The sequence below is a fragment of the Phoca vitulina genome, unplaced genomic scaffold (assembly GCF_004348235.1).
Source record: "Phoca vitulina isolate PV1807 unplaced genomic scaffold, GSC_HSeal_1.0 scaffold13, whole genome shotgun sequence".
NCBI classification, from domain to species: Eukaryota; Metazoa; Chordata; class Mammalia; order Carnivora; family Phocidae; genus Phoca; species Phoca vitulina.
The window spans coordinates 13,692,063-13,718,599 of NW_022589716.1; the positions used below are offsets into that span (position 1 = coordinate 13,692,063).

A 26,537-nucleotide genomic window follows, 5' to 3' on the forward strand; every position below is an offset into this window, starting at 1 on the left:
TATTTATATTCATGCAGATCCTTGGCTAGCCATGCACAAGTTTGGAAAATGTCTCAAAACTGCTTAATACACATCTAATTTGGAAAAAGTAATCTATTAGAAATATAAAATTAATAATTACCAAAAAATCCAGGAATATGAAAAGTCAATAACTTATATGCATCAAACTGCAAGACGTAAGTCCTTATGAACTTTCTGAAAACTTCTTCTCTACCATGTTTTCCCTCTCTGATCTCTATCATGCAGGTAAATAGAATGGAGCTGCAAAGAAAAGACAATCATATAAATTTTAGAGAAAATTAGGTCACTTTACTTTCCAGTAGTTGCATTCTCCTGCCCCCAACATCCACCCCAACTCCATAGGCTATTACAAAATTAATAAGGGGGTTGCCTCAAGTGGCAGCCAAACATCCACTCCAAATCTTTTCTATTCACCTCTCCCCAAGTCAGTCTACAGGCGTGACATTGAGAGCACAGGCTATGGGTTCACACCATTTCAAAGAATTAGCTGTCTATAATACTCCACCACCCTCTTCTTCCATTCAAGAAAGTATATCATGAAGTAAAAAGCACAAGTGATAACATAAGGGTAACTGTGCATCCATGCACTCCACTGATTCCTAATGCCAATATTGCAACTCTTAGTGGTCCCAAATGTATTTCTATTCATGCAGATCTATGTGGCTGAGAAGTAGCACCTTGGAGAGAGCCTGCGGAATAGGATCTAGGGTGGAATATCCAACCAGGAACCCAAGTATCTACTCTTTGCACACAAGAAATTTGGTCACAGCCCCCTACCCATTGCCTCCAAGGTTCCAAATAGTCCTGCACTTCCTATAACACAGGAAGGGTGCTCAACATCCTCCCTTAGATCTGGAGTTGGGTTCAGTTCCCCTGGACAGAATCACTAGAACTTCAAAATATACTGCAAAAGAATTGATGAGTGGTTGCCCTCTTCAACACTGCACATAAGGGTGAAAGGTTTGTATTAGTGAGCATTAAATACACAGAACCATGAATTTCATATACAACAGAACTTGAGCTTCCTGACCTCCACCCTATGATAGACCTGCTTCCCATTTGTATTCAAATAGTATAGCTCAAATTGTTTTAGATCACCTGAATTTAGGTTAGTGAACTTCTAATTATCCAAATACGCACTGGTAGAACTACATTTGTAGATGCAGTCTCTGGTTGCTATGCATAAGAAACCACAGTCAAATGTCCCTCATCTCCTTTACATTCTTTTCTTCCATATAGAAAAATTTTCCATGATTTTTTCCTCTAAAGGGAAATTATAGTCAGTTATGGTAAATGGTAGAAACTCTAAACAGCACAAAAAACCACTTCTGGGAAAATGAAATAAATTCCTAATTAAGAATAAAAATCCCAATTAAACTAAATCACATTCTTTTTTTTTTTTAAGATTTTATTTATTTGACAGAGAGAAAGATAGCGAGAGCAGGAACACAAGCAGGGCAAGTGGGAGAGGGAGAAGCAGGCTTCCCGCTGAGCAGGTAGCCCGATGCGGGGCTCGATCCCAGGACCCTGGGATCACGACCCGAGCCGAAGGCAGACGTTTAACGACTGAGCCACCCAGGTGCCCCACTAAATCACATTCTCAATCATTCTATCAGAACTAGTCTTTTTATCTAACATAATATGATCTTCCCATTAAACTAAGATTATATTCACAGCTCAGTGTTCCTATAAGGAGTTAGTGAACGTAAAGTTAAGTCCTAGACATTGGCATGAACTAGACCTAAGCCTTAAAGCCCCGCTCTCTCGTTAACTAGCTGTGTAAACTTGGGCAAGCTGCTTATTCTCTCTACATTTATTTTTCATCTGTAAAACAAGAAAAAGTCTAGCACCTACCCCAGGTGACTGATGCAAACAGTAAATAAGATAATGTACACAAACCTCCAAGGACCATGCCTGGCAAATTGTAAGCCCCCAACAGATGTCTATTGGTAGCAGAAGCAGTAATAATAGAAACAGCAGCAACAGCAGGAGTCTGGATTGCTCCCCAAGCTTTATTTCATCGAGCTCCACTTTTTGACAAACACAAAAACCCCACTGGTAGAAATTTCTAGTGTTCCTTCATATCTTACTCTCCTTCCTGGAAAGAAGAGAGGACTATACTATACCTCCCAACCCCTCGCAGTTGTGTCACTTCCAGCCTAAGGAATTGAGGAGCCAATGTGCCATCTCCACACACACCCTTCCTCTGGTGTAACAACTCTTGAAGCCATGTGTCAAGATGTAGAAAGCCTGAATCCTGAGTCACTGTCTGGAGGAGGGCTGCCCTACAGAGTCACCTGACCTACTTCATACTTCCAGTGAATAAGAAGGAATCTTGATGTGTTAAGCCACTGAGATTTGACTGCTGCAGCAGGATCTACCCTATCCTGATCAACAGGTACTCATAGACCCCTAAAACAGATCCTGACATAATTCCCACAGGAGAAGGAGAGGTGCTTCAATTTTTAAAAAATAACTTGCTTTTTGTCAATCTTTATATTCTTTACTTTGTAATACTACCTCATACTGCAAGTAAATTGACTTTTCAAACTCTCTGTGCTTCTTCCTCCTTTTACATTTTTAACCTAAAGAAGAAAATAATTACATTTTACTTATATTTAATAGATTAATACTGGAGCTTTTACTGGATCACATGTCACATGGTTATAGGGTACCCATAGTACCCAAGTAGCCTGTGATCATAGTATTTTCCAGAGCTAGGAAGGGGTACTAGAAGCACCCTCAAGTATTCACTTATTTCTGGCTTACAGCAACATGGGACAGTTAAGTAGAATTATGGATATTTCCTAGTTTAAACTAAACTAACCCTTACAAAATAGACAAGGGGTTTAAAATGTTTTTACAACAGCAAGAAGGTTTTGTGTGTCCTTAAAATGTACCTCAATATATTATTTAATTTTGTCAACAACTTCCATATTTAATTCTGTGTGAATGTCAGAAAAGACACATAATACATTGGCATAATAGCACATCATGTAATTTATAAGTAAATATACACATACAAGTGAGAGTCTGTGCTCAAAAAAAATTTAATGATAGCAACATAAGATAAAAGCAATTTTGGAGCTGACAGTTTAAAGAATGGTTTTCAAACTTTTTTGTTGCTACTTGCATCATTCCTAAATGGCTGTAAACACTTTCCAAAACAACTAAAGAAGAAAACCGGTACAGAACTAGGGAAATACACATAGCAGTAACAGGTTCACAAGGACATCATGAACCAGCAACGTCAGGGGGGAAAAGCAGAAATGATAGTAAAGAGCATTAATTTGATTTAGGATTGAAGAACACAACTTTCTGTTCCAACTAAAAATCACATTTCCACATCTGAAAACCAGTAAAGGCTCTGTCAGATTGTCAAAAGGATAAGGTGATTGCTTTCTACACATAGAAGCAGAACGAAGAGCAGATCTCATAGAGATCAAAAATGCTTCTAAAGGTACTTGGACTCCAAGGGGTGGTATCCAGGGAAACAGATAGGAGGGCCAGCAGATAAACCCAAGAAAGACAGAGAGCTTCGTGAGGCCAACATCAAGACCAATTATCAAAGAATCCTTAGTTCAGCCAAGTTGGAGTTATCTCAAATTTCTACAGAAAGTTAAACGATACCTTGAAATTTTTCCGCCAAATGGCACAGCACTCTCTACTCCCCATCTCATCGCACTTATCTCACTACTCATAAGAGGTGAAGCTGGGATTTAAACCCAGGCATGTCGGACTCCAAAGCCCTTATGAAAACAACAGCAGATAAATAAGCTCCACAGAATAGGTAGGATTTGGAAACGGAGACTGGCCAACCCTGAAAGGGAAGAGGCAGGGAGAGGGGTTGCTGAGAAGGCCACTAGGGAAAGGGAACAGAAAGAGCAAAGGACTGAAGGGGGAAAACGCTGAGTATGTGCAGAAGTTACTAAGTGGGAGTGCACGTAGCATAGGAGATGTGCACGGAGGTGGTATGAGATAAGGCTGGAAAAGGTTGGCTCGGGCCTTCCAAATGAAGGTGCCATCAGCTCAGCCAAAGAGGCAGAATTCACTCTGAAGGCAATAAGTAATTATTGAGGGCTTTATTTTTTTTTTTAAGATTTTATTTATTTATTTGACAGAGAGAGAGAGATAGCGAGAGCAGGAACACAAGCAGGGGGAGTGGGAGAAGGAGAAGCAGGCTTCCCGCGGAGTGGGGAGCCTGATGCGGGGCTCGAACCCAGGACCCTGGGATCATGACCGGAGCCGAAGGCAGACGCTTAACGACTGAGCCACCCAGGCGCCCCTATTGAGGGCTTTAAAGCAAAGAAATGGTATGACTGCAAGTAGACACTGGGAAAACTGATCTTGCTGTAACATGGAAGATAGATCAGAAAAGAGTAAGAAGGTGCCCTGCACATAGTACACGCTTATTTAATATGAATGGATAAAGGAAAGACCAGGTTACAACTTTTTGTGTTTCTCCAACATGATATCAAACCCATTCCACCCAGTGTTATTTAATATTATTTGGTTTGCTGTTTAGAGAATAAACTCCACTCATTCTAGAAAGAAATAGTTGCTGTGACTTCAAGAATAATTCAATTCACCGGTCAAATGTGGCTCTCTAAATGTTGCTGTTAAAGTGTCTACTCTTGCAAAAATTAACATTTTCCTCTTCGATGCAGAGGGAAGTACATGTGAGCTGCTGTTGTTACTGCTAAAAAAGAAAAAAAAAATAACCAAGTATAAAAGTTAGGCAATAAAGAATGATTCCCCCTCTTCTGCAACAGTGTGAAAAAGTTATTGGAAAATAAGATCACAAGTTATAATTTCATATTGCTTACGACCTTTTGTAGTCTCTAAGTCAAACACGTACTAAACCATAGCTTTCTTGATGATGCCGAACTTCAGGTCGTGGTGCCGTCTGCAAAGCATCAACTACTCAGTGAGAAGCCAAGGCTGAAAAACACTGAGATGAGTCATAACCTACCTGATTTTCTTCATGGGAAACCCTCATCTGCTCCTTGAGGACAGACATTCGGGCGGCCTCTTCTTTCCTCAAGACTCTCTCCTTTTTGAGCTCAGGACTCCAGAAGGTCTTGATACTGTTCATGGAAGATCCTAACTTGCTGTCCTTGATGTCTAGTTCTTTCCGGAGGAGGTCATTCTCTCTCTGAAGTTCCTTGAGCTGGGCTTGAAGGTCTAACATTGTGCTATCCCTTACCTGCCTCAACATGGAAGGGACCTGGTGGTGGTGATGATGGGATGAGCTAGTCAGACCACCATGTTGATCCGTGTATGAAAGAACATCTGTGTGGGAAAGTCCAGCAGAAGCAATATTGGGACTACTCCCCATGGCTGTGACTCGGCCTCCATATACAGCTCGATTTGTGGCCCTTCCCAGAGTCATGGTGCCCTTTGGGTAAGTTGTCGAAGCCACCCCCTCATGATCACTCAGATACATAGGTCCAGATGTAGCATAGGCTGCATTAAGGGACTGGATATTCTCCATGGACAGTGTCTTGCCTGTTCCTCCACCTCCCCCACTACTTGTTCTTCTGTGGCCCAAACGAGGAGACCTTGGCAAACGAGGAGATCTGGAAGGACTGCCTTCCAGATTGGTGATTGTTCTTGCACTTCCATACATTTTTCTTCTATTATGAGGTGCTACTGAAGAGAAAGACTGCTATACTAAGTTGGGGGTTATGCCAATATTTCCACTATTGGCCAGAATTTTCAATGCATTCTTTTCACAGTCTGTACCAGAAAATGACTCCAGAGGATCTGAAAAATGAGGAAAAAAAGATAATCAAAAACAAACTTCTTTAGAACTCTGACTATATTACATTTTTTTAAATATATTGATAGATCAACGATGATAATGACAGATACAAAAACAATAGTCACACCCATATTCGTTTTTTTAAAAAGTAGCCCCAAACTTTACTTACTACACGTAAACATTTTGTGCATTTCCCCCACCTGCTCCCAAACAAGCTCAAAAGTTCTCAGAGCAAAGAAGCAGCCCGTTTTTCCTCAGGGAAAATGATGCTCTGCATTTTGGTTTGTGCTAAGTGACAGTTGGGACCTCCAGAAAATTCACCACAGAATTCCTCATCATAGAGAACTTAGCTATAAAATACTCCATCCTAGAGGCATGACCCCCATACACAAGTGGCTTGACAGTGACTCTGAGAAGTGTTTGCTTCCTGGGATGTCAAATAACGGTCAAGCATGTTGTTACTTCCCACTCCTGTACACATTCCAGACATCACTAATCCACCACAGTCCTCATTTCCACCAAGGTAGGAATTCTTCTCAACATAACACTCTAGATGGTTTACCAACAATCAACTCGCATTGACTCAGGAGTTGGAACCTATTGGCCATTCTGGAGCTAGAAGAAAAAGAGGTGGTTCGACCATCAAGACTCCTATACTTCTAGCCAGATCCTAAATGCTATTACCAGAGAAAATGGTAGTCCTGTCTTTTTCTCCCTTCACACACTTCTTTCAGGCTGGTGTTTTGGGACTTCTTTTCCATTTTGGTTGACCTAAATATTTATTCCACACTAATCCACACCTAAAGGAGAAATGGCACAAGGGAACAGTAGACCACGTCAGAGCTCCTGGTCCCATATCCCCTCGAGAAAAGTAGTAGCAGCTCCCTGTCATAGTCATTCAAGTACTTTGTTGCAGAATTTTATGTAGCTGGGTTACAGGGTTGTGATTATCCCTTCAATGTTAGGACCCAAATGGCCTTATTGTGGTGCATCATGGCCTCCTGCTCTTCCTCTGAGGATATGTTTAGTGTACTTTATTTTTCTTCACCTTTAGACACTAAGACCACAGATTTTAGAGAAGGGCAAACCAGGTTTCAAATTTCCATTCTAACACTGATTAGCTGAGTGACCTTAGGTTAGGGATGGGCATGTGACCCACATTGGCCCAAAAATATTTATACCATACTTTAGCTGGAACAATTGGGAAAGATAAGCTCTTTTTTTTTTTTTTTTTTTTTTAAGATTTTTATTTATTTATTTAAGAGAGAGTGCATGAGAGTGGGTAGGGTCAGAGGGAGAAGCAGACTCCCCACTGAGCAGGGAGCCCGATGCGGGACTCAATCCTGGGACTCCAAGATCATGACCTGAGCCGAAGACAGTCGCTCAACCAACTGAGCCACCCAGGTGCCCCAGATAAGCTCTTTTTCAGCTAGAATTACTTGCCTTTGAGATGGAGCTTCTGAGGACTACCATATGGAAACGGCTGCCTTGCGAGTGAAGCTAATGCAAAGGAAAGCAGAGCCAAACTTTTTTTTGGTTAAGATTTTATTTATTTATTTATTTGACACAGAGAGAGAGCACAAGCAAGGGGAGTGGCAGGCAGAGGGAGAAGAAGCAGACTCCCCGCTGAGCAGGGAGACTGATGCAGGGCTCCATCCCAGGACTCTGTGATAATGACCTGAGCTGAAGGCAGACGCTTAACCAATGGAGCCACCCAGGCGCCCCAGAGCCAAACTTTAGATAGTATGAAATCAAAACAAGTGACATCACTTGATACCCTGGATTCAGCAGTCATTGAAGGTACATCTACCCCAGGCCAGTTTAGTTACACATGCCAGGTAGACTGACTGAGTTAATGGCTCCAATTCTTAACCAACTGAGCCACCCAGGCGCCCAATGGCTCCAATTCTTTACTCCTTCCTGCATCTATATCCTTGGCAGTGCCCTCCCAATCTGACTCTGAGTTCACTCATATGATTTGTTCTGGCCAATAAGGTGGTAGCATATGGGAAGGCAGCAGAGGCCTGAAGTAGCACTTGTGTTATCTACTTTCTTGCTCTTTTTCCTCTGCAATAGTAATTAGAATATGCCCAGTCTAGCTTGCTGTTAGAGGAGATATATGAAATAGAGTCAAGGTGTCCTAGTCAACAGTCAACCAACCGCAAGCCCAGTCAAGATCAGCAGAGCTGCCTAGACAACCAGCAGGTGACCACAGATGCATGAGCGAGTCCAGCTGACATCCAATGAGCCCCATACACTAGTGGACTAAACAAATACTTCTTACTATGTCACTAATGTTGTGCAGCTGGATGTTCTGCAGTGTTGCTGCAGCAGCAGACAATGGATATATTCGCTCATAAGTTTTTTCATTACATTCAATTCTAGTTGGGGTATCTGTGATTTATACCCTAAAGAGTCCTCATATACAGTGTGAAGAAATATTTTCCATAAAAGCTCCTCCTTTCCCTAAAAAGTCCCAACAAAGAATTATACTCCTGTTTCTAACTAAGGAACTTAGTTTCAAATGTTTATGTTGCTCAGAGCTTCATTTTATTTTACTTGAAAATATACAAAAATCATTTTGTATCTAAGATTTTTGCATGATAATCTGTTCTCTAGAAAAGGCAAATCCACAGTTCCAACAATAGGATTCAGTTACATAAATGATGAGAGAGACAGACAGACAGTAGATAGAATAATGTGACTGTAACATGAATAGTTAATGAGGTGGAAAGATATTCATGACACACCAGTCGGGGCAAGGATGGGGGGAACAGCCTACAAAACATTTTTATGGCTTACATTATAAAACACACATACACACACACTAACTTACAGAGAAGACTGGGACAACACACATCAAAATGTTAACAGTGGTGGGATTCCAAGTGGTTTTCATTTTCTTTTGTTTATTTGTATGTGTGAAAATTTCCATAATAAAGATCTTTTATATTGTCTTTTTAGTCTCTTTCATTTATTTCTGCTCTGAAATTTATTTCTGATCTTTGTTATTTTCTTCCTTGTACTAACTTTGGGCTTAATTTATTCTTCTTTCTCTAGTTCCTCAAGGTGTAAAGTAGGTTGTTTATGTGAGATCTTTCTTTTTTTCTTAATATAGATGCTCATTGCTATGAACTTAAGAAGATATATTTTTCCCTTCTATAATTCCAACAGCTAAATGAATTTGTTATTTCTTCTATGCTTAGAATCTAGGAATCTAGGTTCTGGCTGAGCCAACACTATTAGAGTTGTCTTCCTAGAAGTGATGAAACCTAACTTGTCCTTCCCTGTCTTCTCTTGTGTCTAGAGGCAGACATTTCTGAGGTCTCTAGCTAGGTTGGAAGTCCCAATCCAAATTTGATAAAATGTATACCCACACAGATTTCATCTTGGGTGATTTTACCAGCCTAGCTGGCCCAGGTGCTGGAAAATTGCAATAACCAACAAAAAGTGGATCTGATCATTTTGGAAACACACACACACACCACAGAGATAACATACTATATACAGAGATATAGTAACTTATTTGAAACAATGTTTCCTTATTTAAAGAGCAATACATGTTGACAATGGCTCCCAGTTTCCTTGGGGTCTCTTTTTAGGTGTAGCATCAGGTTTATGTTAGTGTCATGGAATGGACTGAGAAACTTCACATTTTTCACATGTTCTGGAACAGTTAGCCTAATAAGCAACTTCTCTATCCCTGAAACATTTAGAAGAACACAACCATAAACTAAATGGGCTTGTTGGTTACTTTTTTATTTTTCACTATGTTTAGTGATCTATTAAGGCTTGTTACCTATTTTCTATCAATGATCATTAAAATGTTTCTTTTTTTCTTTTTTTTTATTTTTAAAGATTTTATTTATTTGACAGAGAGAGACACAGTGAGAGAGGGAACACAAGCAGGCGGAGTGGGAGAGGAAGAAGCAGGCCTCCCGCTGAGCAGGGAGCCCGATGTGGGGCTCAATCCCAGGACCCTGGGATCATGACCTGAGCTGAAGGCAGATGCTTAACGGCTGAGCCACCTGGGCACCCCCATTAAAGTGTTTCTGAAGCAACAGTCCATTCCATCCAGATTTTTCAGCCTTACTGGTATTGCTTTAACTTTTCCTTAAAATTTTAAAAATCTCCAGTTATGTCCCTATCTCATTCCTAATGTTGTTTGTATTTTTCTGTTTCTCTTGATGACTGTATGACAAATGTTGGTCTGCTTTTTTAGTGTCTTAAAGTTACAGTTTTTGTTTTATTGATACATTTTACTACATTCTATCCTCCATTTCATCAGTATCTCTTTATCCTTAATAATAATCTCTACTTTCTTTGTGTTTACTTTGTCTTTTTGTATTAAATGTTCATTTATCTTCAAATCATATTTTCTGATGAAGGTATGTAAGATCATACACATTGGCTGCGTATTCCAGGATTTTATGTATAGAACTCTTGTCATCTGTAAATAGCTTGCTATTTTTCTTTTGAATTTTTTAGGGATTATTCAGAAAGATATATTTAAATGTCAAAGTGGTTATAAGTTTTTGGTTAATTAGTTCTAATTTTGGCTAGTCATTCTAATTCTTGGCATTGGGATCATGGAATATAACATATATGTTTCTAATCTTTGAAATTTGTCAGACTTTCTAATTGGCCCAAGAAATTATCAGTTTCCTTAATTGTGAAAACAATTGATGGATGATTACAGAAAATTTTTTAAATGTAGATATGCAAACAGAAGAAAATGAAAACACTCCCAATCCTGGCACCGATAGGCAATATCTGTTAATAAGTTGATGTTGTTGCTTCCAATTTCTTTTAAGTGTGTGTGTAATTTTAGACAAAATTAGTTATTAAATTCTATATAAAGTCTCATACTCTCCTTTTTCTTCAAAGTCTTACCTCAGTGTCATCTCCTTTTTTCCACTTAATATTAATGCCATAAAACATCTTAATAAAACATGATTTTTAATGGCCACCATGAGTCTCCAAGATGGCCACCAATTCCTCTCCTTCCTGTACACCTTTGTCTCGCCTTCCACAAAGAGGTGGATTCTATTTCCCTTCTACCTGAATCTAGACTGGCCTTGTGACTGGTTGGACCAGCAGATGCTGCAGAAGTGACACTGTTCCAGCCCTGAGCCTAGCTTTAAAGAGGCCTAGCAGCCATGAAAAACAGAGATTTAAGGCCCAAGCTATCTTACTGGAAAGAGAAGTCACACAGAAAGATCCCAGAAGATGAGACATGAAGAGAGCTACAAGAAGGAGAACCAAAGCATCCCAGCTAAGAGCCAGCACCAAGACACCAGACTGGTGAGACAGGCCTCTTAGACTGTCCAGCCCAGCTGCCATCTAAAATTAGGTGCATGAGTGACAGCCAACACTATGTGTAATAGAAGGACCACCCAGGGCGCCTGGGTGGCTCAGTTGGTTAAGCAACTGCCTTCGGCTCAGGTCATGATCCTGGAGTCCCTGGATCGAGTCCCGCATCGGGCTCCCTGCTCAGCAGGGAGCCTGCTTCTCCCTCTGACCCTCCCCCCCACTCATGTGCTCTCTCTCTCTCATTCTCTCTGTCTCAAATAAATAAATAAAATCTAAAAAAAAAAAAAAAAAAAAAAAAAGAAGGACCACCATTTCAACCCAAAGAGTGATAGGAAATAGAGGAGATCAAAATAATGACTGGTTGGGGTTTTGACCCTACTAGAACCAGAAATACATATAATTCTGTATTTATTTTTCAAACATTCAACAGAGAAGCCAGAATGTCAAAAGGAATACAGGTCCATCATCATCAGTCTGTATGTCTAAGAAGTGAGGAAACAGGTGGATATTGCTTACTCCAAGAGTACACCAGACAAGAGGCATTATGTACAATTCCACAGAACTTATTAAATCAAAGAGGAATTTCAGAGACCATCAAAATAACAATAATTTCTTCACCAGTACACATCTTCTTAACAATAAATCATCATTAGCAACCTAGGCCCAACACTTTATTTGGGAATTACTCTCTTTCTGCAGATTTACAAAGAGCAGGATGGTTTCCTGGAACAATTTTGCCCTTATAGCTAGTTGCAGCACATAGGGTGATGTTCATTTCACAGATGAGACAGGCCCAGTTGACAAGGTAAGCCAAGGCGAGTTCCCATGGCTGTCATGTCCTCCTAAGCCTCATGATTCCTACTTGTTCTACTGAGTCACTCACAAACCCCCCACCCCCAGCTGTGTTTAAGTCTCCTGATATATTTTTAGGTACTTGTTTTGACACTCAGGCTTTTTTGGGTTGTAGTCTCCTAATTCTCGTCTATCCTGAACTTTTTTTTTTTAGTTCTGTAAAATGAATCCCTGAGAAAGAGCAAAGAGATCAACTTTTTTCAGCAATCAATAATGCAATAATGCCTTCTATTGCCCATGACTGACTTCAAGGTAACCATTTCTAAGCTTTTCCACCTACCCATAAATGCATTATAGGAAATAAGGTCAAAATTAAGATTTTACTGTTTCAAATACTATTATGAAGCCAAGATAGGCTCAATCATTGAGCTTTCTTGTAAACTCTTAAAAACACCTGCTTTCTTATATAGTTGTGATGTACAATCCTAAGAAGGATAAATTATTAATTAGATTAAACTGAGCACAGAAACAGACAAATGTTGCTGAATACGACACAAAGGAAATTAATTGCATGACACCTTTCACTTCCAAAACACTTCATGAAAAAAAATTCAAAGTTTGAGGGTAAGTTCCATTTAAGGCTCAAAAACATAATCAAATCACAGACGCTATTATGGACCTGTAAGAAAACTTTCTTTAATTACATATGGATTCATAAATAAAATATACACTCATCCACTCATTCTTTAAAAGGTTTATGGACTCTTGATCTCTAAGTTCAGGGGGAAACAAGGTGGAGAGAGCCTTGACTTCTTTCTGTCTACCTCAAGTGTCTCAGACTATCATGGTCTGGAATGGTCTATTTTAAGAAGAAAGCACTTCCTCCTATCTGCTCTAAATTAGGTTAAGTTTATTTCCACAGATCTCAGCCTCAGCCCATCACCTGAGCCCTGCTGACAGACCGTGTGAGCTGAGATCATCAGTATCTCCCAAGATTTAGCCCAAATTAAAATATCCTTTTTTTTTCTTCTCAGCATCCCTAACTTTTAAAAAAATTTGTGTCACAAAGTACAGTTAATTCTGAAATTCTTCTAGAGGAAGACAGAGTGCAGAACAAATCTCAAGCAAGAAGCGGCTGTCCAGGAGGCAGATGCAGCCTGCAGATGTGTTATACGTGGCTAGCACAGTGTTCCTTAGAATTTTGATCTAGTTGCCAACAGGGAGAGATACAGATATTTCAAATTAAAATACAGATTGCAGCATCTCCTGAAAAATCTGAAAATCTGACAATGCCAGACCCATTTCCCCACATGACAACTGGTTAGAGCCAACCAGCAGCTACCCCTTCAAGAGAGAGCATGCCCCCTCCAGTTTGCCACAGTCCCCTCCATTCCTTACGGCCTTATATTCAATCTGATGCTCTCTTTTCATGCTTGCCCCTCTAGGCATTTACATTTTACCACTCTTACCCATATAAAATATCTTTTTTTTTTAAGACTTTATTTATTTATTTTAGAGAGAGAGTGCGAATGGGGGGGATGGAACAGAAGGGAAGGGAGAGGGAGGGGGAAAGAATCTCAAGCCGGCTCCACACTGAGTGGGAAGCCTGACACGGGCCCCAAACTCAGGACCCTGAGATCATGACCTGAGCCGAAATCAAGAGTTAGACACTTAACTGACTGAGCCCCTAAAATACCTTAAAGAGGAATTCATTCTCCTTCGCCACCCAGTTAGAGTCCGTTACCAAATCCTATCAATTCTGCCTCCAAAATCTGTCTTGATTTGCTCTCGTTTCCCCTTCTACTGTCACCACCCTATTGCACCAACATGACTTGCTTCAGCTCTCCCATACCCTCCCAAAGCATCTCTCCTTTTCTAATCCTCCTCCTTCTGTCTCACACATCATATTCTAAAGTGCACTCCTGATCACAAAATACCTCCCCTGACCCACTTAAAGCCCTTCAAAGCATCCCAGTGCTCTTTGGACAAATACCAAAATCCTTTCCATGGCCTGAGGTCCTACAGGATTTGGCCAATGCCAACAGTTCCAGCCTTTCTTGCCATTCTAATCACTGACTCTGCCTGAGTCTTCTTTCTGATGCTCAGTTGCATCAAGTCCCTTCCTGACTCAGCTTCCCCTGTGCTATTCTCTCTGCAGGGCTCATTCCTACCCATCACTTAGATCACAACATCCAATTGCATACCCTCTACAAGGTCTGTCCCATCCAAATCAGGTCTCTTGGCTATGTTCTCTCAAAGCATAATGCTTTTTTTTCATGGTATGAAAGACCCAGTCAAGGTTGCACCTCCTCAGACTCTTGGTTTGCAAAATAGGAAACCATGCAGGAGAGTAATCAATATGCACAAGGGATTCTGGAGCCTTTGGGGAGGAAAGTCACTGACACTCCACTCACAAAGCCCATGATTCAGAATAAGTGAGCCTGGTGGGAGGAGATGAACAAACAATACTACAGCTATCAGGAACAAAATAATTACTTCAAGATAAGAGGGTATCCAGGCTGGTGATTGGGACTCAAGACAAGTGACCCAGGAGTCATGGAGAAGCCTGTATGGACAAAGCATGTGGGTGAGATGGGAAGCTCCTAGGGACCATGCCATGCTGCGTGGAGCCTGTGCAGTGGGGCACAATGCTATGTACAAGGATATGACCCATGAGGAGGTCCAAGTGTTCCCGGCAGGGCTCCCCACAATCAGACACTGAGACAAGGATTTGGGTACAGGTGGTTCATTTAGAAGGTAATCCCAGGAAGCACTCTGGGGAGAATTTGGCACTAAAACATGAAAGTGAAAGAAGTCAATTTGGGGTACATTTTCGAGGAAGTTTCTGCTGTGGGAAACTGGGTTCAGTCCTGCTGAAGGAGCTCTGAGAAACAGTGTAAAGCCTGCCTCAGAGTTATACTTCCATCAGGGTGAGGTACCCACTGACCATCGGTAGACATCTGCTCCCCTGGCACTTCCAGCCTGCATTGCATGGAGGCAATGAGAAAGCCCTCATGTTCCAAGTACAGTCCACGAGTGCCGAGATGTGGGCAAGACACCAACGGATCTGCTGCACCATGCGTGGCACACCAGTGGCTGAGCTGGCCACTGAGAAACCGGGTTGGCCTTCCCTTGCTGGACCACATAGTTGGGACCATAGCATCCTCCTGTCTGAGGAAGACCAGTCTCAATGGCAACACCTTGTGGCTCAAAGATGCAATCACATAGCAGAATAGTGGGACAGAAACCATCTCTGGATTTAGGTATGGGATTTATATCCAAATCCCCCTCACTTTGGGGCAGTGTAATTCTGGGGTAGGGGGTCAGGGGAGAAGACAGGGAGAGGAAGAGAGAGGTAGGGAGAGCCCTGGATGACAGACCTGGAACTTCCTGCTAAGCTGGCAGGTGGGTTCCAGCATTTTTGGTTTAATTTGGACAAATGAAATTTGGAGCAAGGTTTCTGAACAATCCATATGTGATCCAAAAGCCCTTCTACACTTTATAATTCTATATTAATTTGTGAGATTATTTATCGGGGCCTCTCTGGGCTCCTATTTTAAACCCTTACCCTGTACCCCAGGGTTTTTACATTTCTTCTGACATTTGTGGGGCCCAGGGCAAGGGTACAAATAGAGGCCCAAATACCATATATCCATACATTTTACAGTTATAAATCGAGCTAACAACCTGGTAAATAAAATATATTCTATCTTCCTACCTTGACAAACATAAAAACATGGAAGGTGAAGTTTTAATTTTAAACTAAGAATTCTTGGATTCTTTAATGTTCTGGCCAAAACATGGTAGCAAGAGGCAGGCCTGTCTCCAGCCAACATCCTTCTCTCCACACCCCTGGCTTAGCCACATCCCAGGGGGTCTCATACACATGAATTCTGCAGCCTGCACACTAGGCTAGCTCTGTCTAGACCAGGGCCAGCCAACTTTTTCTATAAAATACCAGACAGTAAATATTTTAGGTTTTGTGGGCCATTAGTCTTTGTCACAACAACTCAATTCTGCATTTCAGCACAAAAGCAGCCATAGACAATCTGTAATCAGATGAGTGTGGCTGTGTTCCAATAAAACTTTATTTATAGAAACAAGTGTTAGCTGGATTGAGCCCACAGGCAGTGGTTTGCTGACACCTGGTCTATACTTTTACAAATAGGTGCCCCTCAGCAACTCCAGGCCTAAGGGTATACACATTGGTAGCTTGACTTCTCCTCAGGAGGACAGACCTGGCAAAAAATCCCAAACAGACCCTGGAAGACAACTTGAAGTCATTTAGGAAGGGAAGTCTCAGGCCTGTGGGTACCCAGAGTGGACCCTAGAATGCCGTCATAGGCTTCAGGTGGGCACCTCCATTCAGCACTGCAGGCTCCTCCCCCATGGGGAAGATGCAGTCAGATGAGGGCCAGAGTGGGCCCTCTAGAGCCTGAGGCCCTTTGCAGGGGCTCTTCCTGACCAGACCTAATAGAACACAGAGGATTCAAAACAGTTTTGAATATTTGAAAGAACATATTTAATATTATGACATTTTCATCATATCATTGAAATCACTTCCATGACGGGGCACCTGGGTGGCTCAGTCGTTAAGCATCTGCCTTCAGCTCAGGTCATGATCCCAGGATCCTGGGATGGAGCCCCGCATCGGGCTCCCTGCTCCGCGGGAAGCCTGCTTCTCCCTCTCCCACCCCCCCTGCTTGTGTTCCCTCTTTCGCTGTCTCTCTCTCTGACAAATAAATAAATAAAAATATTAAAAAAAAAAAAAAAAGAAATCACTTCCATGACAATTAATACAACAATTTTGTTATCATAGCCAGGAAGGTGAGACATAGTTTGTTTTTTAATAATTTTTTTAAACATTTATTTATTTATTTGAGAGAGAGAGTATGCCCACCTGTGCAGGGGGTTGGGGAGGGGCAGAGGAAGAGAGAGAGAGAGTCCCAAGCAGACTCCATGCTGAGCATGGAGCCCAACGTGGGGCTCGATCTCACAACCCTGGGCCGAAACCAAGAGTGAGATGCTTAACCAACTGTGCCACCCAGGTGCCCTGACATAGTATTTTTAAAAAGGCAAGAAAGGACCTCAAAATCAGATCTGATTGGAAACACATCTTTCATTTCTTGATGTGCAGCCTTAAGCAAAATAATCTCCAATCCTCACTTTTCTCAGCTGTAAATGGGGATAACAGCAGTACTTTTCATAGTGATTTGGGAAAGATTAAGTAAGATAATAAAAGAAAAGTAATTATCACAATGCCCAGCACCCAGCTAATGCTCAAATAAAGCTAAATGTGATAAGCTCAAGGCTACCAGAATAGGGCACACTGATTTTGAAATTCCAAATTGTCTTAGAACTCTCTCAGTTCATGACACTTGCCTTGTCAGACAGTCCTAAGTCAAACTTAGCCTACTATTCAAAACTGCTCAAGACATCAACCATTTTTTTAAAACTGGAAAGAAAAATAGCCATTTTTCCCTTCATCTTCAGGCTACAATATTACACATCTGTAGATACTGAAAGTCCCAATAATAAGCCATTTCATTTTTAAATTCCACAATGATATGAATCAGGAAAAAAAAAATAAAGCTTGATGTAGCAGAGCTTTTAAAAATTGCTTTCCCATCATTCTCCAAGCACTTTGCAACTCAAACACATTCATCCACACATCACTACTCTCTCCTTTAGTTCCCTCAAACTCGTTTTATAATTACTGTTTTCCATGTACATATTTAGCATGATTACATGTTCAGCTGCCTTGGCTCTATTTTATGGTAAGGTACGTAAATGAAGAGGCTGACTATATTCTGTACTACAAGGTAAGGACTCTGTATATCCATGTATTAGTTAACTGCACTTTCCATTAACCATTTCCATAGTTTTAATTTCAAACTCTGTCAATTTATTCTAAAGGATTAAATTTAAAACCTGAAACCCCTAAAAACTTTTGTTAAAGTAATAGACCACTACCTAGTACATAGCTAAATCCACAAGTTAAAAATATAGCAAAATCTCAAACAATAAACAGTAAAAATAGAAAAGCTGAGATGCTAAATCAAAATAAAAAGACAATTATGATTAATATAATATACTGACTATAACAATATTATTCATTGCCTCATAAAGTTTCATAAATATAACAAATTAAGCTGGTTGCACTAAAGAGATAAGTAAGGTTTTTAGATTCATTTTTAAAACACCTGTGCATTTTCTTTAATCTGCAAACATAAAATGTCAATTGGCAAAGCTTTAGCTATAGTGTACTTACAGAAAAAGAATATTCAGGAATTATTGGGTTTACACTAAAAAATTCTCCATCTGTCAACAGATGTTCCAGAGAAAGTATAGAAAGGTAGAAGAATAACAATTCTACCCCTATACCCTTAAAAACTCAATCACACAAAATTTTTCTACATTTAAAATCAACATGTAGGATTATGTCTAAATAGGCTTTTGCTAGAAAAGAAAATACACATAATCATGCACACAAGGAAAAATTTTGGCAAAGATTTTAAGCTATTCCAAAAAGAAGGGAAGAAAAAAAAAGGACCACCATCAATAGCAAGAGATGGGAAATGGCTTCAATGTGCACATTTTAGAGACAAGCATTCATCTATGTATTCTGCAAAGAAGAGAAAGAATGAATGCTATATCTTAATTCTGGGGTCTCTCAAAAATATGACTGATTACCATGAAGGAGTCACCTGAGCCTTTAGCAAGGGCCAAGGCGGGGCTGAATGGTACTCAGAAATGCCTCAAAAAAACTGAAATTATAGTGAATGAGAGTCAATATCTACATTAAGTCATCAAGAAACTCAGTTAAATCTCTTAGTGCACCGATAAGGGTGAACTTACCGAATATAAAAAATATATTAAGAGGGAAATTACAGCACATAGTTCAAATATCTTCAACAATATTTCTAGAGAACAAATCTGTAATATGGTTTCTGACCTTCCAGAGACCCAAAGCCTTCCATTTCAAAGGGGAGCCGCAGTCCCTTTATTCAGGTAACATGAGCAATAACTCTATTGTGCAAGGCTGCCAGGTGCTGTGAACACTGGAAATAGATGAGAGCCTCTCCAGGAGTATAGGGTGTGGTCTCAGATGGAGAGAGTCTTATGAGAGAAAGACAGAGTAGTACCAAAGAGAGAAAACCCAGTTGTTTAACCTGGGCAAGTACTGAGGAGGGGGTAGATCCACAGCTGTGTATAAAGAATTTATAAATTTCATGAGAACTTAAGGTTGTTTTTATTTCAGTACCCTGAAAACAAATAATGTAAGGATACCCTTGATCATCACTGCAGCCATGCCCATTGTGTTTGAGCAACAAGCCCTACCCTCAGGAATCACCTTGGGTCAATGAGAAAGGAAAAAAGATGGGACTTGGGAATCTAAATGATGTGTTCTTACTCAGTGAAAGGTAAGGGAAGTCAAGTTCCTCAGCATGAATCAAAGTTTCGCAGAAGTTGAATATTGTGAATATGGTGGGAGAACTAAGTCACCACCCAGTACATGGCAGCGGAGAGCAGTTGACTGCCAAAGAACCCACCCAGAATAGTAAGCAGTTTTTTACATATTTATCATATTTATTTACAAGCAGTAACTTAGTTAATGTGGTTAAATTAATTTTGTCTATTTGAATTAGTAATATGAAGTGTACTTAATCTCTTTGTTTTTTAAGTTTATTTTAGTAATCTCTATACCCAACATGGGGCTCAAACCCACCACCCCAAGATCAAGTCGCATGCACCACTGACTGAGCCAGCCAGGTGCCCTGAAGTATACTTAATTTCTAAATTGATTTAGGTTTTATAAAGGAGTAGGAGCTAAGAAACAAAAAAACTAAACTAAACAAAAAAACCTCACCTGCAATTACATTACATATTACCATTACAATCATTACACATTACTATCATTACAATACAATGATTTAAGTCAACCCTGGGTCTTTAAAAGGTATCTCTCCGGGCCCCTGGGTGGCTCAGTTGGTTAAGCAAATGCCTTCAGCTCAAGTCATGATCCCAGGATCCTGGGATTGAGCCCCAGGGTTGGGCTCCCAGCTCAGTGGGGAGCCTGCTTCTCCCTCTGCCCCCCTCCCCCTCCACCCCCACCCCACCCCCACCCCCCACCCCCGCTCATGTACACACGCACTCTCTCTCTCTCAAAAATAAATAAAATCTTTAAAAAAAAAGTATCTCATCCAACTTTGAGAAATTCTGTTTAAGTCATGAATCCCATATTTATTATGTTTGAGTCCTGAATCCCACATTTATTATCTTTTAAACCTTGAGCAAGTTAACAAACCTCTCTGAGCCTCAGTGAATAACAATGGCCTCTGGAGTAACAATGGCTACTTCACAAACTAAGGTGAGTCCTGATTAAATCAGAGAAAGCGCAAGTGCTCAGCACAGTGCCTGAAGCTTAGTAAATACTCAGTACAACAACCCTCATCTTCATCAATATTAAAGGATGATCATCTTGTTAATAACTAGTTCTTTACTCTCTATTAATTCCACATATGACTATGAAAAGCATTCGAATTCTGAGCCTTATGTTCTCTTTAATCTCTACGATCGGTTCTTGAAAGACAGTAAATTGATAGAATTATTAGAAATAATACTACTACTTACGTGGGTGGTTTTACATGGATTCCAGGAAGAGAACTAGACCCTTAAGCACAATATGTTTCTTCCTCATGTATAAAAGAGGAATAACAATATTAAACATGTTGCAATGGCTCTACAAAGATCGGCTGATTAAAAAGGTTGCTAAGCAATTTGCTCATGAGGGTAAAATTTTTGCCAGTGCAGCAAATTGCATCATTTGTTCAAAATATTCACTGTCCCTCTCTAGTTAGCTCATCCCCACAGTCTGTTTCCCATAAAAGGAGAATCCTTCCTGACCCTCCGACATCAGGCTTGGCCATGTGACTTGTTTTGCCAAATGCAATGAGAACTGAAGTAACACATGCCATATCCAGACAGAAGCTGTAAGAGCCATCTTATGTGCAATCCATTGGTTTCTTCTTCTTTACAGTGAGACTGGCTCATCCAAGAAAGTGACCACTCCTTCAGCCTGAGAACCAGAATAAAGACAATGTAGGGCAGCACCACACACAACCCATGAGAGAGAAATAAGCCACTGAGATTTGGAGGTTGTTATCTCAGCATAACCTAGCAGTGTCTGATTAATACAGCCAGCTCCCACAAATGCAGTACTAAAACAAAATATTTAACATTTAGGTTAAAATATACAGCAGCATTTTCTCACTGATTTATCTCTCATTTCTTTCCTCCCTTTGCCACAATACCAATCTGGTAATGTCATTCTTTCAGGGATAAAAAATATCTGATGTTAGGTCTCTAGATAAATGCAAATCACTTGTAAATGATGTCTTTTGAGGCACAGATACACATAACCAACCATTTTAACGGCCTCCAAATGTATTTTCTTTATCACTCCTGGACCCTGATTTCTTTCCTAACAAATAGCTATTCCTAATGCTTGGACATCAAGAGGAAGGCAATCACTGGAAAGGCTGTAAGGAGGAAAAATCCTGCTGAGATAATATAGTTATGCAAACAGCTCAAGTGAATGGCAGGAAACATCAGTGGGTGTAGGCTGGACCTCATAACACCAATGGTCACCACATGTGTGAGTGCCTGCCCTGGAGCACAGTCCCATGAAGTGTCCAGTCATGTCTGGCCCAAGCATGCCTCACCATAGGATGTCAAGAGAAAGGGGTCCCATGCACCTGCTATCTGTGATTCCATCTTACAATGACTGGCTCTGTGAGTTCCAGATTGTACTAAGTAATGCCACCATCTTCCCGGGAACCTTTTGCCAGACAGATGATTCGACCCTGATAGATCCTTTAAGGCAATAACCATGGCTCATTCATCTTCGTATCCCAGTGCTATTACACTTGTAATTAAAGGCAGCTCAGTGCAGAGCAGTTAAAAGCATGGGCTTTGAATCAAGAGCTCAAGATTCAAATACTAGCTTCTCCACTTCCTTGTATAACGACCTTATGAGTAGATGCTGTTAAGTGCCCTACTAATGTCCCTCTGACTTGAACATTTTAGAGTGCTCCAAAGGACTCCACACTGCCAATATCAGCATCTTTACTGAGGACTTCTTTTGAACCTTGGAAAACTACTCTGCTCTTGCAGGGTTCAAGATAGAAGTGCGAGGGAATTAATCACCCTCAAAAACAACTGGCAGAGATGCTTATACACCAATGTTCACAGAAGCATTATTCACAATAGCCAAAAGATAGAAACAAACCAAATTCCCACCAATAGATGAATGGGTAAGCAAAATGTGATATATAAATACAATGGAGTATTATTCATCCGTAAGAAGGAATGAAATTCTCATTCATGCTACATCAAGGATGAGCCTTGAAAATATTATGCTAAGTGAATTAAGTCAGACACAAAGGGACAAATATTGTATGATTCCACTTGCATGAGGTACCTAGAATAGTCAAATTCATAGAGACAGAAAGTAGAATCATGGTTGCCAAGGAGCTGGGGGCAGGAAGGAATGGGGAGTCATTATTTAATGCGTGTAGAGTTTCCACTTGGGATGATGCAAAAATTCTAGAGATGGGGGCACCTGAGTGGCTCAGTCGGTTAAGCGTCTGACTCTTGATTTCTGTTCAGGTCATGATTTCAGGGTTGTGAGATCCAGCCCCACATCAGGCTCCAGGCTGGGTGTGGAGCCTGCTTAAGATTCTCTCTCATTCTCAATCTCTCTCTCTCTCCCATGTTCCTTCCCTCTCTTAAAAAAAAAAAAAAAAATCTGGAGACAGATGGTCATAATGGTTTCAACATTGTGAATGTACTTAATACCACAAAAGTGTACATTTAAAAATGGTTAAAATTGTAAATGTTATGTTACATATATTTTGCCACAGTAAAAAATAAAGTTAATAAAAATAAATTTAAAGAAATAAAAGAAAAAAAAAACTGACAGAAGCAGGTGGTTAGACATTCCTGTTCCCTCACCCCTCAAGTGAGATCATCCTGAGGGAGGTGTTTTACACCATCTCCAGAGTTTCCTTGTGAGATTAAACTCCAGTCACCACTGCAGTAGCTTACTGAATAAGCTACTGCCTTGTTGCCTGCCTTCTCCTCCCTATCTCATACCCTTGTTCACTTACTGGTGTCCCAAATAATTACGTTCATGAGCATACTTGTCTCAGGGTTTGCTACTGAAGGCAAGTTTCTCAACTTCTCTAAACATTAATTTCCTCATCATGAGAAATAATACTTGAATCATGGACTTATTGTAAAGATTAAATGAGATAATTCTTGAACATGCTTAGCAAAGTGCCTGACACATAGTAGATACCTGTAAATTTCTTGAACTTCTAATCCAATAGTTACCTGCCTTTTTAATTGAAGATAAACTAAGTCTCTCAGTTTCAGAAAGAGACTAAAAATCCAATAGCTATTGTTTCCCATCTTCTACCTGATTAACACCTCCCATAATTTATTATTCACCACAAGATGCATTAAAAGGAACTGGAATTTTGCATCCCATTCAATCCTTTGCTTAGAAGTGGGCTAGGCCCACAAAGGAAGTTAGATAAGCTCCCAGACATCAACCAGATTTTCCAAAACAGACAGATCACCACCATATCCTTCTGACCTGAGAATTAGGGGACTGTGAGGTTAACTATACACAAACTTTAATTCCTACCCTTTCTCTTTGCCTCCAAAGCCTCGTAGCATCGTTAAGGTTTATGATGAAGACTAAGATGCATTTTGTCTTTTTCTGTTCTACAGTATACCAACTGACACCACAGAATCATAAAAATCCATTGAAGTGTATCCTTCACTAAGTACCACTTTATTCGCTTTGGTTTCTCTTTACTTGCTTGCCAAAATACACAGAGAATTTTGTTAGCACAGTGATCACCTATGCCAATTAGCAAACCAGAGAAAGAGGTTACTGACTCTGGTGGACTCTCTTAAATAAGACTGATGAGAAATTCAATTTCTATCCCCTACTTTTATAGAAAATGGCTTTATGAATATGTTTTTTTAAAAAAAGCTGAACAAAAGTTGCTAGACTTAAATGTTAAAAAGGGAAGCTCTGTTACCAAAACAAGTAAATAATAAAATCCCAAATTACATCTTGCCCTTTATCATAATCCTCAAAGCTTGTTTCTTTTTTTTTTTCTTTAAGATTTTATTTATTTATTTGAGAGAGAAAGAATGACAGAGAGAGCATGAGAGAGGGGAGGGTCAGAGGGAGAAGCAGACTCCCCGCTCAGCGGGGAGTCTGATATGGGACTTGATCCCAGGACTCCGGGATCATGACCTGAGCTGAAGGCAGTCGCTTAACCAACTGAGCCACCCAGGCGCCCCTCAAAGCTTGTTTCTAACATCTCATATGTTCATAGCCTTTAACTTTGTTCTTATCCCTCATAACTATATAGAGGTAGCCAACTTAAGTCCAAAGCATCTGACTGAAAGTAAACCATCCATACTGGACATGTCTAATGGTTTCCACCTTTGCCTCAATTACATTAAGTTTATGAGGCTCATACTTCTCCCTACATTACTGCCTATATTTTTCCATTTCACTTACTTCTTATAAAATAACGACAAGACTCAAGAAATATTCAAATGATCACGCAAACTCTGCTATACACATATGGTGGTGTTGCTGAAATAAAACTATTTGTTAGGAGTTAAGGCCTTGAATACAATAGCTCAAAACGTTGGTTCACAAGCTGAAGCATGGAAGTCAAGATTTATGTATAAAAGGCAGTTTAGCAATGTTACTATCTAATATACAAAAGTGGTGTAAGTCATACGCATCTGGTATGCACAGGACATTGAATGTGGCTGCAGCACACTCAATCTTGTACATTTCAGGGAGTAAACCATTTCCGTTCATGAACTTCCTCACACCACTTTCAGAAGCTGTAGACTATGAATTGCCTTTTATTAGTCTAACAAAGTCAGTTTAATGCCATCCATTAACTGCAAACATTTGCAAAGATTTTAAAACAAGAGCCATACTCTCTGGCTCTGCCTAAAACTCACTGAAAAGGGGGGCGCCTGGGTGGCTCAGTCGTTCAGCCTCTGCCTTCCGCTCAGGTCATGATCCCAGGGTCCTGGGACAGAGCCTGCATTGGGCTCCCTGCTCGGCGGAAGGCCTGCTTCTCCCTCTCACACTACCCCCTGCTTGTGTTCCCTCTCTTGCTATCTCTCTCTCTGTCAAATAAATAAATCAAATCTTAAAAAAAAAAAAAACAGCTCACTGAAAAGAATTTGGTCCCTAATGACATTTGGAGAGATTCTCAAAACCAACAAGCAGTGTGGAGTCCCACTATAGATCAGGAGCATCTTCACTTAGAAAGTGGTCTTTTAAAGGTATTAAGGCTGCATAAATTGTGTTTGGTCAATGGACTCAGAATGGGCACTGCCAGGATTCCCGAGGCCATATTCATAATCTTTCTATTGCTTTCCAGGTCATTCTACCACTCCCTCATCCCAATTTCAAACCCACACAATCCACAAACACCAAAAGCAGGTAGTTACTGCCATGAAAGTGGAATGAAAGAATAAAGAGAATTCAGCATCTCTGCTTGTGTCAGCCCCCTACTGAAACTCCTTGGTGATTAAGTTCAAACCTCATCTCCTTAGTGGATCATAGGGTCTTCACACCTGCCACTCTGTCTGGCCCCTTTCAACATACCCCATCCAGTTCCACAGGTCTACTTTCACTCCCCCAAATCCCAAATCTCCCATTCTCTTGCTCATCTTTGGAGCTAGACCGTCCCCTCTGTTATTTGCACCATCAAAACCAAGGGCACCCAGCTAACACCACTTAGTGCTCTACCTCACCCCAGGTGTCACCTTCTTCAAGAAGCCCTCCTCGTCCTTCATCCATGAATCTCCTAAGTCCTCCATGACAGCCTGGGTGCTCCCCCATAATAGTTCCCATTACAATAGCCTGCTTACTCATCTAGTGCCCCACTAAAGGCTACAACTCCTGAGTCCCTAAAAATCACTTGCTCTGATTACAGTTGCACCCCCCTGTGCCCAGCAGAGGACTGGCATGAAGCACACACACATATGGTGACTACATAATACAAACACATAACTCTTTGTTAATAAAGTCCATCATGAAAGCACACTGGCCATTCTTGTTTTCCAGAATAAAATAGCTAATAAAATGGCAGTTACTCCATCAATTCTTTGCACGAAAAAACTGTCGTAAAAAAATATCATTTTAGATCTGGAAAAGGACTAGATGATTTTGACACATACCAAGAGATCCCCAAATAAGGAGAAAGCTAGTGGCAAAGCCAAAAATGGAACTTAGGTCTTTTGACTCGCAGGTCAGTGCTCACGTCTCTTTATCCAAAAGAATCTGCTCTGAAGTTATTCTAAGCAACTATTTGTGTTACTGAATTCAAGATGGGCTGTCAAAGTATTTGAAGCCCGTGTATGAAAAGATAGCTTTTTCTTGAACTTGACCAAAAAGGTAAAGAATTTCCCTTGTGTACCCCTGCTCACTGCTCTGTGCTTGCAAGCCTGATGAACAGCAGTCCCTGAAACTCAGTTGCCTTTGTATCCACCCAGCATCAAACAAGATCTATTTTCAAAGAGTTCCTAA

At 40.5% G+C, this 26,537-nt stretch overlaps 1 protein-coding gene across 1 annotated transcript in view; it reads right to left on the bottom strand.

Moving 5' to 3' along the window:
* The window catches only part of ERC2 (ELKS/RAB6-interacting/CAST family member 2), a 959,419-nt gene that overhangs the window by 924,033 nt on the left and 8,849 nt on the right, over positions 1-26,537 (bottom strand). The window contains exon 3 of the mRNA XM_032412144.1: positions 4,994-5,787. Coding sequence (XP_032268035.1) covers positions 4,994-5,650 — 657 coding nt within the window. The 5' untranslated portion in view covers positions 5,651-5,787. The remainder of the gene's footprint in view (positions 1-4,993; positions 5,788-26,537) is intronic.